Here is a 13,608-nt window from a genome sequence, read left to right as displayed (position 1 = left end):
TGTACCCCGTACCGTACCCGTGCAACATAGGAACATACCTAATAACACTCTCTACCTCGATTGTTTCCTCTCACGTTTTTAGTTTGTTTGGAGGAGAGGGTGCTAAGAAGGTGGAATGGTCAGAATATTGTTTCAATTAAATCATTCACATTCTAATGTTTTGAAATCTAGCTAGGATAGTCAGTGGACTGATTGATTAATTCATCTTATTAATTAGTAAATTAACTAAAATAAACGCAGCACCAAAAAACACTATAAAACTGTCAGGTAAATTGGAATTAGAGACAATGTTGAAAATAGAGACTATCATGTCACTGCTATCCATTCATAAATACAAGTTACGTAACAAACAACCTAGATTACAAAGAATATAAAAGCATCATAAGCAATCACAATTAAATCACCTCGGAAAACTGAGACCAAAAATAGTTAAAATAAGATTTACAAAAGCACATTCACCAGAGGACCTGGCCCTGCAAAAAGGAAGAAATACAACAGCTTCACCAAGACATTACTAGCAATGGCAGGTCCACGTATGTGTGAGCGTGCGCGTGCATCAAAATTTCGTCAACCATGGTATTGAAGTCTTTAGAGTCAATCTCAAACGTTCCAAGAGCCGGATTTGTTTTGGGGGAATACAGTTGTTGAGTCCTGATCTCTGCTCCTCCAACTACTCTGAGTCTCATTGAAGAAAGTGGAATTATCTTGGCTACCAAAAGCCATCCTCCTAAACATTCTGATTTGTGCAGATTGTTGTGCAGAATCAAACACTGAACTCTGCCCGGGTTTCATTCCGTTGTTGAGATCTAAAAACTCATCTAAGGAATCTAAAGCTCTCACTACCTGGTATGTCATGTTAGAAACAAAAGCAAGCACAATGAAGTTAGTATCTTAAAAATCCAAACAAGTACATGGTATGCTCTAATTCCAGAGAATGATTACCTGACTCATCCGCGGCCTCTTAACTGAAGAATGGCGCACGCAGGCTGCAGCCGCCTCAATCATCCGAAACATCTCATTTTTGTCATAGTTCTTTCCTAGTCTTGGATCCACCAAAATGTCAAAGTCCTCGTTTTCAAGCGCTTCAGTCAACAGAGGCCGGGCCTGGAAATAAGTTATATTAAAAATGAGCAATTTATCTTTTCGGCTTAAATAAGAAACATTTCGGCTTAAACTTAATATATTTTCCTGAAAAATAATAGTAAGATATTAATATTCTAATTGCCTTTAAGTTGTAACACTAGCTCAACTGAAATTGGCCAAAAGCACATTCACTCCAATGACACAAAGAACATGGATTGGCCATAAGCACATTCGAACTGCCTTGGAATGTGCGCTAACAGAAATACAAATGTTTGTACTCACATTACACTAACTCTGAGATTGTCCATGATTTCTCCCTCTCCAACCCCCCATCTCCGTAGTCAAAGAAAACAAGAAAAAATTGTGGCATTTGGTATCGTTTCTGTTACATTTTCAATTAATATGTTTGCACTCAAACTTATAAAAGAACATCCTGTTTTCAATTTATGTCCTATTTTCAGATTTTGTAAATAAAAACATGAAGACAAATCTTTATTGTTTTACAATATCTGAACCTACAAAACCATATCAATAAGAAAGATAGGATATTTGAGTAAACAAAAACCTTGGAATCTCTTTTTGTACATGTATGTCCTACTATAATAGTAACAATAATAAACAAAGGAATGTCAAAGGAAATATGTGACTCACCCATTCAACCAAGCTCTCATCACCGATTGGCTGAGAGGCATCTACAGGTTTCCGACCTGTAATTAGCTCCAGAAGCACAACCCCAAAGGAATATACGTCGGACTTTTCAGTCAATTTCCCACTTGTTGCATATTCTGGTGCCATGTACCTGGCATTCAGACCATTCTATCCATTAGATATATTATGATACATGAATATTGCACACTTGACTATTTTCAATATCCAAATGAGTATGCTTCGGATGTTGGAAAAGCCATAATAATAAGGCATAGTAGATCAGACATTAATAGATAATGTGCATAAAAGATACAACCTGAGAAGAAGAAATTAAGAAAATTGTATACATCCAATTAGAATTCGAACAAGCCAATCAGATAATGACAATACAACCCTATACATCCAGATCCAGTCCTTGTCCAACTTAACTAGCAAACTAATATCTATTACTCCCAGAAAGATAACAGTGTTTAATAAGTTATTTTTACGAAAAATGCGATGCACTTCTGATAGATTGAATAAATAATAAAATTTAATCAGGCTACTAACAGGATTCCATCAACAAACACTAAATTATGTGACTCAAGCTACACAACAAACATAGGTATAACCTACCCAAAGGTTCCCATCACACGTGTTGTTATATGTGTATTTGTATCCAATGCCAATTTTGCAAGCCCGAAGTCTGAAACCTGTTGGTCACAACACGTAAAGAAAGTACCAGTTAGAAAAAAGTGAAATAAATAAATGTGGAGATGCCAATGCAGCATAAGCTCGAACTTAAGTGTGAATCTATCTACTAAATTGACTCACTTAAAAAGTTTAAGGTTTCTGAATCAGAGGGTACAGATATAGAAGTGGCTTACTTGAGCTTCAAAGTTGTGATCAAGAAGGATGTTTGATGACTTAATGTCTCGATGAATAATGCGTGGATGGCCTAATAAATTAATTAAAAAGAAATAAGAAGATGAAGAATATAATATGCTACCAAAACCAAAAAGTCAAGCCTTAAAACACGAGTAATTCTAAATTTGTATTTAATAAGAATGCAACCATGTTAGGTGGTAGCATCTTAGATTTGGTTGCAATTCTAAGTATTCCGTTTAAAGAAAAATATGTTTTTTAAAAGAAAGTCTCCAAAGATTAAAGGAACATGTAGTGCCATGGAGAGTCCCTTCTTCTATGGTAATTAAACACTTGAGAATACTTTGAAAAAATGAGCTTACAGTCTTCATGTAGGTACGCTATTCCACGAGCAGCACCAGCAGCAACCTTGACTCTTGTAGGCCAATCCAGAACTGGTCTGTTTTCATCTGTACATATTTAAATTTACTGGTAAATTTTAGATGAAGAACTATGCAATGCTCAATCCGAAAACATGGATTTTAAAGCATAACTACCGGAACTTTCGGAAAAACCTACTTATATTGTAAATTTGAGATGCAACATCCATGGTGATAATAACATATTCATGGGGAGACAACAAATTGTGTCATATTACCACATTGAGTATTGGTAAAATATATAACGCATAATTGTTCAATATTTCCATTATGTTCAGTGACATATAAAATATTAAAAGTCGATAACAAAAAAAAGGGGGTCAAATAGGTCACCAAGCAAAGAAAAGAACTCCAAAAATGTCGCATTTTCCATGGCTTACTAAGAGAAACAACATTTTCATGTCGTGTCCATATGTCTGATAGAACTTGTGTATGGACACACTAACATCATATTTCCAACACAAGTTCATGTGTCAGAAATTTTCTTTCTAGCTTTGGCACGGTGGGACATGGCACAGACATGATGTGGAAACAACCATTTAGTCTTTTTTTACTAGGAGCTAATGATAGAAAATATTTGCATATATTAAGATATTGTAAATTTTAAAAGTTATACATGATATTTTGATTATGAACTTTTCCTTAAATTATGAAATATGTGTGTGTTGTGTTCTACAATATTTTGAAATTATTCTATCAGAGATTTATAACTTACCATGCAGATGGTAATGAAGAGTATCGTTGGAAACAAAATCGTAGACAAGCAACCTTTGATGTTCAGCTATACAGTAACCCACCAAGGAAACCAGATGACGATGATGTACACGGCTAATAATCTCAACTTCTGCCCTGAATTCACGTTCCCCTTGCCCACCACCAACTTTGAGCTGTTTAACAGCCACTTCTCTTCCATCAATTAGCAAACCTTTGTAGACACAACCAAATCCACCCTCTCCCAACATATTTTTAGCAGAAAACCCATTGGTAGCTTGTGTAAGTTCTTCATATGTGAACCATGATCTTGAACCACTTGCTCCACCTGGCTCTGATGGGGAATATGCGTAATCATTACCAGAGGCACTACCTATAAAGTTGGCAGGAGATTGTGGCCTCAAGAACACAGTACCTAGAGGAGAATATCAATGTTTAAAGAAGTTATTCTAGAACCCATTTATAAATTTAATTATTCCTGAATTTAGAGACTTACTGCAAACACATGCCAGTTTTATAGTGTCATGCCATTTAAACACAATGCAACTAACATTGCAAAAAAATTCAGAAGAAAAGCAAAGAGACTAACTAGAACTATCCAACATAATTATCACAATCAGCTAAAATTTGTCACAGATAATTTAGAAACCAAAGACATCATCAAGAGTGCAACATGGTTGTTTTTTTTTTGTGGGCGAAGGGGCTATAAGGACAGCATGGAGGTTTCAACACATGCATGCTAAGGGTATAAAGAAAAATCAAGAAATTAGTAGTTGCTTTATACCTTAAGCTGGTTATAAACCAAAAATAGAATAGGAGAACAAAACACATAGTAAAAATGGCTGCTAGGCCACTTAAGTTTCTATTAGAACATAATTACAGGCCGTGCAAAACAAAGATGCATTTGCACCTTTTATAGACAATTACAAATTCCATAAACTAAAACTTCCCTTTTCAAGTATCAGATAAATCATATTTCACTGAAGAGAGGAAGTTATGTTGTAAGGCCTAACAATAATTGATATATAAAAAGATATGCAAAATCAAATAAATGAACATAGTGATAAAGGAAAAGAAATTGGTGTTTAATGGTAAAGGAGATTGATACAATGATATTAGACTTCTGGCTACGGATCTACAATGAATATTTAAGAACCAGAATCTGGGAACTTCTCTGAATCATTAGTGAAGTATCCAGGAACCATAATCTAAGATTATCTGATTCAAGTTTATGCAGAGTGCTGGGAAGAGCCTTTAGCATACATCTCAATGAAAAATAGTCAAGGTTAACAATATGCAATAACAACAAAAGCATATCTTCCTAATAGCTTGCAGTGCACAATGCAATACCTGAATTTTGAGATGAGGCAAATGGAGAAGGTATAGCATAACCACCCCTTGATTCTGTTTCCTTCTTCTTCTTTTTCTGTACAAACCACACAGCCATAACAAGAAGGCTAAGGACGATAAAACCAACTACAACGCCAATAGCCGCAGCTCCTCCAGTACTTAACCCTCTTGAAGGTGAAGGCGTGGTGTTTGAGGCTACATTATTAGTGCCGTCATTAGTTGGTCTAGCAGTGGGTTTCTCAGTTGGTATAGAGGGAAGAGAAACAGCTGGTCCCCCAGCTGATGTTCTATTAGTTGGGGGGTCAGGCAAAGAAACTGGAGGTGAAGAGCCTGAAGGGACTGAAGGAGGAGGAACATCAGTGGAAGGAGTTGATGGCAATGTGGATGGAGGGGGAACATCAGTGGAAGGAGAAGGAGGAGATTGAGAAACTGATGGAGGGGATGCATGTACAGGCGGTGAAGGGGAACGTTTAGGAGGCTTTGCCTCTGGTGCAGGAGGGGAATTTGTGGATGGTGGCCTTGCCACATTAGCTGGAGGAGGAGGAGATGGCGAAATCGGTTGAGTGGGAGGTGCCTCTGAGGATTGAGGAGGAGGGGAACCAGCTGCTGGAGGTGGTGGGGACAAATTTGGAACAGAAGGTGAAGTCTCAGCTGGAGGAGGGGAAGTGGTAGCTGGTGGTGGGGGTGATGTTGCAATTGGTGGTGGTGGAGATGCAGGTGGTGGAGAAGCCGGTGGTGAAGGAGGGGAAGAAGCCGGAGGTGGCGTAGATACCGGTGGAGGAGAAAGGGGTGGAGAAGGAGGAGGTGTTACAGGAGGTGGAGCTGAAGGGACAGAAGGAGATGAAGGAGCAGGGGAATTGGATGTTCCATTGGGCTGAGAAGTGGGAGGAGATGGTGGTGTGGAAGATGAAGGAGGAGGTGGTGATAAAACACCAGCAGATACTGGAGGCACTGCAGAAGGGGAAGCATTTGGAGAAAGGGTTGAAGCAACAAGTGGAGGGTTTAGGATGGTTGAAGCCATAACTGCACAATTCTTCCCTCAAAAACAAAATGTACTAGCAACAAAACTCTTCCAACATCATCACTACTTTCCAAAATCACCACCACTCAAATTCCCAATCTTTTCCCAAAACATGACCATCATAACATTCCAAATCAGATATCAAACTTCAGATTTCAGATCAACTCTTCCACAAGCAATTCACAAATTTCTTCACCAAAAAAAAAAAAAACAAACCAACGAAGACCCTATTCCCAAAAAACACTTAGGAATACAGCAAAAGTCACACTACCCACAAACTACTTTCAATAAAGCTTAATACTTTTGTAGGCTACAGTGCCAAAAGTTCATGAAATGAAACCTTTTTTCAGCAAAAGGTAAATCAAGAAGCATATCCAGCATTATGACCTAAACACATAACTGGCCTAACCCTCATGAAAATGCCGCATACCCAGATCTCCAAAATGAACCCAGAGACTAAAGATGAAAGCTTTAACAATATCTGAAACGAGGGTCTTTGTTTGTGCACAAGATTGGAAGCTGCAAACTCCACAAGAAAAAGCTCATTTTGCGGAATATGGCAATGGTGGTACAACAACAACAGCAGTGAGTGACAGCACACACACCCCACAAGATGTGCAAAGGAGAACGTGGAGACGACTTTCAGAACAGAACAGGCTCTATCTCTCTCACAGTGTCCCTCACACATGCACTCAAAATGGGAAAAGGTTGTGTCCAAATTGAAAATTGAGACAAATCAATCATTAACCAATTGAGTTTTATTTTGTTTTTATTATTATTGATTTAGTAATTAAACTCTTTTATTATTTTTATGAATTAGAGGAGCAAAATTAGTTACTGTATCAGATTATCACTACTTTAATTGTAGGCTTAATTATATTTTTGGTTCCTTCTACTACATTTATTTGTGATTTTGGTCTCCTAATAATATTTTTAGCAAATTTAGTCCCTCAAGTTTTAAATTTTTTTCATATATTCACTTTTCTTTTACATAAAAGTATCAAATTCTAAATCTCAAAGTGAAATTTTCATATATTTATTCCATTAAATCATTTTGAATCTTATTACACTCAAAACTCACTAACTTATTTGTTAAATTTCACCTAATTTTATTTTTGAAAGTAAATTTCACCTAAATTTAAAAGCTCACAAATTTGTCATTTTTAAACCATAATTTCATGTCTTGGAAAATATTTTAAATTTTAAGAAAATTAATATTTTTCTTTTGAACTTTCAAATTAATATTATATCTTAAATCTATCGTACACTCTAAAATATTTAGTAGAAAATGAAAATCTAAGGAATTTTTGTATATAAAAGTTTACATAGAGACCAAATTTAATTATTTTTAAAGTATAAGGACTTATTTCGCTATAAAAACTATGAGGACTAAAATCACATAAAGTCTAAATTATAGGGACAAAAAGTGCAATTAAACCTTATTTTTGTTCATTAATTAATTTGTTATCGTAAGTTATGTTTGCTTAATTTGAAAAGTCTAGAAAAGAATTCAATCATTCATTGCAATCACTTTTTGTATCCTATAAACTATAAAGTGATTTTCTCACTCTAAAGGAGTTTAATCCATTTATTTGTAGGCTTGTATGTTGTTTGGACTTTCAACACAAGTACCCTCTCCTTGAAATAATCATTTTGAGCAACTAATTAACATCCATGTGGTGGGATGCTCTTTTTCCTTTTCATGCACAATATCGTATTTGATATTTTTTTCTTTTTGGTATATCGGAAAAAAAAATTGCACCCTCCAGGGTTTGATAGAGGGTTTGATCCCTAAACCTCCCCCACCCCAATCCATATGTTCTAAAGCTCTTATCACTTGAGCTATCATTTAGGGACATTCAATACCTTATTTAAGTAGCATCAAACATATATCACTTGAATACCATAAATTGGTAAAAAAAAAAAGGCTTAAATACTCTAGGGGTCCCTGAAATTGTACCCTGTATCAAAATAAGTCCTTGAAAATTTTTTTTTCGATTCCGGATCCCTGGAATTGTTTTTTTAATCAGAATAAGTCTCTACGCCGGAGAAGACGGTGGTTGACGACGGCGGTCATGGCGGCGCTACGACCAGGGTGTTGGGCCGGCTTCGTCTCGTCCTCAGGAACTCAGTGGTGGTGGTCTCGTGGGCTGGGTCGTCACAGTTGAAGAGAAAAGGCCAGTCGCAAGTTGATTTCTTCTCGCCGGAATTTATGGAGCTTCTCGGTTTCTTCGTTTTAGCTTTGTTTCTTGCGATTCCTTCGCCCAGATCAGATATATGAAGGTCTAGGAGTGTTTTAAACATGTTATTTCATGGTTTGTGGAAACAATGAGGAGGCAACCACTGTCTTCTCCGGCGTAGGGACTTATTTTGATCAAACAAATTTTTCTAGGGACCCGGAATCGGAAAAAAAATTTTCAGGGACTTATTTTGATACGGGGTACAATTTCAGGGACCTACAGAGTATTTAAGCCAAAAAAAAAAACCTTTTTGAATGTTTGTCAAATAATTTATTTTATACAAATAAAAAAGTCCAGTTAGGTAATTTCTTATTTGTATAATTATATTAGTTCAAATTAATTTGGCATTTCAACCAACTCTTCTCAACGTAAATTTTTTTCTTGTAATTATACGGTGTGTACATTAATTAATATATAATAATAATAATAAGATCACCTACTCATAGGTAACTCTTATATGCGTGTGTTATATGTTTAGATACATACACAATGTGAGTACATCAACTAAAACTAAAACTTAAGAAAAAAGTTTAATCAAGGTTGGGGAGAGCCTAAAGAACATGCGAGCAATAAAAAAAAGCATGGAAGTGATGGCCTAGTGGCATGGAATGTTGCACTGGCTATGATTGTTAGCTATGGTCCAGCAATATTAAATAAATACATTCTAGTGAGTAAAGAAGAAAAATAGGCCTTTGTTATTATTAATGTATTATTTGGTTGGAATAGTCAGAGATTTTAGGTTGATTCTAACTTGTATTTAATTTGTATTTGGATCTAGTTTTTTTATGTTAATTAATTGTGATTTTCTCACCCTTCTAATCTAATATACCTTAGATGATGTATCCACCAATTTGCCAAATACAAACTTGTTTTATCATAATCGTTTTCTTGACACCCTTCTTGTCATATGTGGTCATTATCTACCATAATCACAAATAAAAGAAGGGTAGAGTTCTCATCACTTCTCACTATCACAAATGCAATTGCATGAAGTTGTACAAATATCGGTGTTGTTTACTAGCATTTTTACTTCAAAGCGACGTTTATGGTTTGTTGAGCTAAACAACAAATTAAAAAAAGGATGCTTGCTGTCTCATAAAAGAGTGTCTTACTTGCACTCTTTAGCAAATTTAGACTTGTTGGAAATTACTTTTTCTTTCTTAGACCAAGTTATTGTTATAACTTATTGTCATGAGAGTAATTCATCAAAATGAGAATGGTATATAATTAGATATCCTTTGAAAACTGCTGAATTAGATATAAAGAAGCATAAATATTACTCCCCTAGGATGGAGTATGTTTTAAAAAATTATTTTAGAGTTTCATTTGAAATGAGGGAATCAAATTTAGAGCAACAGAACATGTAATTGGAGAGAGAAGAAGAAGAAAATAAAATCAATGCTGCAACCAATTGTTCATTCAGGTAAATATTTTTATAATTTTTGAGAAATTTCACTTACCTCCCCAAAAATTTATTAATTATTGAACTGACATCATATTTATTTTACAAAATGCATTTACATCCTCTCTCTTTCGAAGGATGTATCATATGAGAATGGAGCTTTTATGTAAGAGTGAGATGAGTTATAATGAGTCATTAGATCTAATCATAAACGATCAAGATTAAAACATGAAGTCATGTGACATTTTAAGACATCTTTAATTGATCATGTAGCAATCACATCATGATTATCTTTTGATCTTGACCGTTCATGATTAGATCTAATGACTCACAATAACTCATTTCGCTCTCACATAAAAACTTCATTCTCATATGATACATCCTCACTCTCTTTCATATATCATTTAAAATAATAGATGAGTGTAGGGTGCTATAATGATTGATCTCATGGAAGGTTATTACAATGTTCCTAATAAAATTATAAAATTATGGTAGATAGTGTTTTGTTAAGTAATATATGTACGTTGTATAAAAATGACAAACCTATGATAAACGTGATAGGAAGTTAGTGCAATTTGTGTTAATTTTTTAAAAAAAATTAATAATATTTTTGGATCCACATATATCGAAAATGATTTTTTGTCAACACTATTAAAAAAGGATAAAAAACGAAGGCAACTCTTTTTTGCTTTGCAAGCCAACTTGCCAAGTATGCCATTCCAAACAGACCTGCAGGGTCTCAAACGGATCCAGCCCAAGATAAGTCGGGGAAATTTGGGCCTGAAAAATAGACCAATTATATTTAAAAATCAAGACATAACAAATGCATATGTATCCACAAATCAAACTTCCATTCTAGTTTCAATGAATCAATAGTTGCCAAACTACATTTGGCTTGCCCCTCCCTGTCTCCTTTTTTGTTTATACCGGAAAGAATTACAGTTGTGGGAAAAAAATCCTAGAAAAAGACAATCTTATTTAAGTTAGCGGTAAACTCTACATATTAAAACTCAAGTATTTACCGTAAGTGCATTCCAGTGACTTAAACTCAAACATCTGCTTAAACTTGAACAATCTCGTGCCAACATTATCACTATTTTGTTCAAATGTCAACATGGCTAATCTGATTTTTTTTTGGTTCTAGACAAATCTCTGTAAAGTTGAAACCAAAGGTTTCTGACTTTCCATTTTCAACATGTAGAGCAAAAACTCATTCCATGTGTCAATAGGGCCAGGCAAGCACCAATGAACACAATCATTAAATGTCACATTTTTGTCCTTAGAATGTCCATACACAAAGTTATTAGGATGTCCATCAGGCCTCCTAAGCATAATCTCAGTTACATTCATCATCAGAAACTTCAAACCCTTCTTCCTTGCTCTCTTCTCTGCTTTTCTAAATTCCTCCACTTGAGTCCTATATGTCTCAAAAATATACCCATCAAAATTCACTTCTTCTTTTGTATAAGGCTTTGTCCTCTCACAACTCCCACCTTTGTTCCAATCACCATTTTCAAAGTGTGCTGGAGAGAATGTTCTTAAAATTGTCACCCCTTTATACCTTTTGAGATTCACAATTGTTCTGAATGTAGTTCTGAATGCTTTGCTGTATCCATAGTAGTGAGTGAGAGGTTTTATGTCATTTTGTCCACATTTGTGGCACCCAACAATTTGGCCATTATTTTCAATGAACACAAGTGGCCTGAAGAACCATTGGCCAGCTGAGATGATGACAAAATCAAAATTCTCAATCTCACTGACCCATGCTTCATCTGCCTTATCAAGATGCAAGTGCATGAGGCTGGTGTTGGAATGACCATTAAGGTCAGCATCAGTGGCTTTCACTAAGAATGGGGACCAGAGTGTTGCGAGGGTGAAATTGTAATCAGGATAGAACCACCTTCGGAAATAAATGGCATCTGTTGTGTATCTCTTTGAAATGTCCTCAGGACCAGCAACCTTAAAGGATAGTAAGTGTGCAACTCATAAATTAACAAAATGTCATGTCCCAATGAGTTGAAGAGTTAATAACTGAGTTTTAAAACTGAACGGATCATTGAATTGATGAAAAGAGTAATATATAATTTTTTGTTTCAATTGTGATTCAACCGGTGAAACTAAAAAAAAAATTATATTAAATAAGACATTGTCATAAAAGATTAAGTCAAAATTTGGGGACCTCAATCACTGAACGTTAAATTAAAATGCCGGATCAAACTAGTTTAATAGCTTCAGCTTTGACACAATTCGACTGATTCTTGACCAATTCATAATTATTATTTTTTTGAAAGTTCCATAATTATGAAAATAATTGAATTTTTACTAATTACTTGAATGATTCCTGATTCAACCGGTTGAACCGGTTTGTCAAGATCAAATTTCATAACTACACTAAGAGTAAGAATTTAATTAATGTACAATGTTATGCATATGTTTTTTTTTTTTTGAAAAGATGTTATGCATATGTTTAATCACATATCACTATTTTCACTTTTAGTATTTTTTTCTTTTTTTAACTAAACTATATGATGTGTCAATATTGGTAAAACCTAATTGAATGTCAATATAAAAAAATCTTTACACGGTCAAACTTTAAGTGAAAGTTTCAATTGTGGTTTTTATCACAATTAGATTTAATTTATTTGCGTGTAAAGAGTTTTACACATGCATTCAATTATATTTTTCAATTTTTATTTAATTATTTTTAAGGCAAATTTTGTGGTACCCATAATATTTTTTTGGGTATGATATCCACATTAAGTTATTTAATAGATTATTACTATGTTGTTCAACGTAAATTTTACATTTTCAAATTCTATTTTATTTTTCAATTAACTCTATTCCATATAATTCATTTTTTAATGAAAAATGGATGAGTAGTGAAGACGAACGATGATGGTGGCGATGTGCGTCAAATGACCATATTTGACGGAAGAACAAAGGTTAAAAAACACAACAAACAAATTTCAGATCTCTGGCAATTGAATACTACATTACTATGATATAATAAAATCGAACTTTTTAACGGATATATAAGTTTTACAACTAATTTAACTCATTTTTGGTACCACACCTTGAATTGACTCAAGGTACCACATCAAGGACCTTATTTTAAATTCAAATTTAATTATGACATAATAAATTGATGAATTCTAATTGAAAAACTTGTTCATATGTAATACATAATCATTAAACTCATCACAATTACTACTATATATAATTGTGATAATCTTCAGTTTTGATTTTGTGAATTGCAATTTAAAACTTTTATATATGGTGCCTTGATTGGTAATGGAGGGATAGAGTTGTGAGAGAAAATTAAGCTTTCAAAAAGAAAAAATGTGTGATTGATCTATTTTACTTACTTGATTTAGGAGGCACAACAATGAATTCATCTGGTTTCTTCCCACCGAGTCTCCAAGAAAGGCCATAGACTTTCCTCTTACAAGCTTCAAGAAATGAGTTGCATCAAATGGTGGGAGCTCACATTCATAAGGTTGCCACCTCCATTTGAGGAAGTCTCTGTCAGGTCTCCCAAACTTTATGCAATTCTGCTGGTCTATTAGATAATGGCAAGTCTCATTATAATAATAAGGTCCTTTACTATAAGGAACCCATTCTCCAGAGAAGATGTTGCAATATCCTTTTATATCTGGGTGGTTCAGGTTCAAATTCAAATTGCTAGGATAAATCTTAGGAGATGATGATTGATGTGGGTATTTCATGAGAAAAAATGGAGACATGATAAGAATCAAAGCAAATGAAAGCAGGGTAACACTTATTTTAGTGTTTCCTGATGGGTGCTTCCCATTGATAAGTTGTATGGATTGAAATCTCATGGTTGAGTTTGAAGTCTGTATCAAAAGGTTG

The 13,608-nt window shown here is 34.6% G+C and overlaps 2 protein-coding genes across 2 annotated transcripts; both read right to left on the bottom strand.

The window, feature by feature from the left end:
• Positions 1–290: 290 nt before the first annotated feature.
• Positions 291–6,804, bottom strand: LOC130728723 (proline-rich receptor-like protein kinase PERK8). Its single transcript, XM_057580271.1, has 8 exons — positions 5,076–6,804; positions 3,730–4,140; positions 2,958–3,044; positions 2,598–2,668; positions 2,347–2,423; positions 1,735–1,882; positions 943–1,104; positions 291–843 (listed from the first exon to the last, which is right to left on the bottom strand). The coding sequence occupies exons 1-8, from the start codon at positions 6,094–6,096 to the stop codon at positions 601–603; spliced, it is 2,220 nt and encodes a 739-aa protein (XP_057436254.1). The 5' UTR covers positions 6,097–6,804; the 3' UTR covers positions 291–600.
• A 3,633-nt stretch (positions 6,805–10,437) lies between these two features.
• LOC130728722 (protein trichome birefringence-like 19) lies at positions 10,438–13,608 on the bottom strand. The gene is made up of 2 exons (XM_057580269.1): positions 13,104–13,608; positions 10,438–11,697 (listed from the first exon to the last, which is right to left on the bottom strand). The coding sequence occupies exons 1-2, from the start codon at positions 13,575–13,577 to the stop codon at positions 10,879–10,881; spliced, it is 1,293 nt and encodes a 430-aa protein (XP_057436252.1). The 5' UTR covers positions 13,578–13,608; the 3' UTR covers positions 10,438–10,878.

The sequence above is a fragment of the Lotus japonicus genome, chromosome 1 (genome assembly GCF_012489685.1).
Source record: "Lotus japonicus ecotype B-129 chromosome 1, LjGifu_v1.2".
Taxonomy (NCBI): domain Eukaryota; kingdom Viridiplantae; phylum Streptophyta; class Magnoliopsida; order Fabales; family Fabaceae; genus Lotus; species Lotus japonicus.
This window is presented reverse-complemented; position numbering and strand designations above follow the sequence as displayed.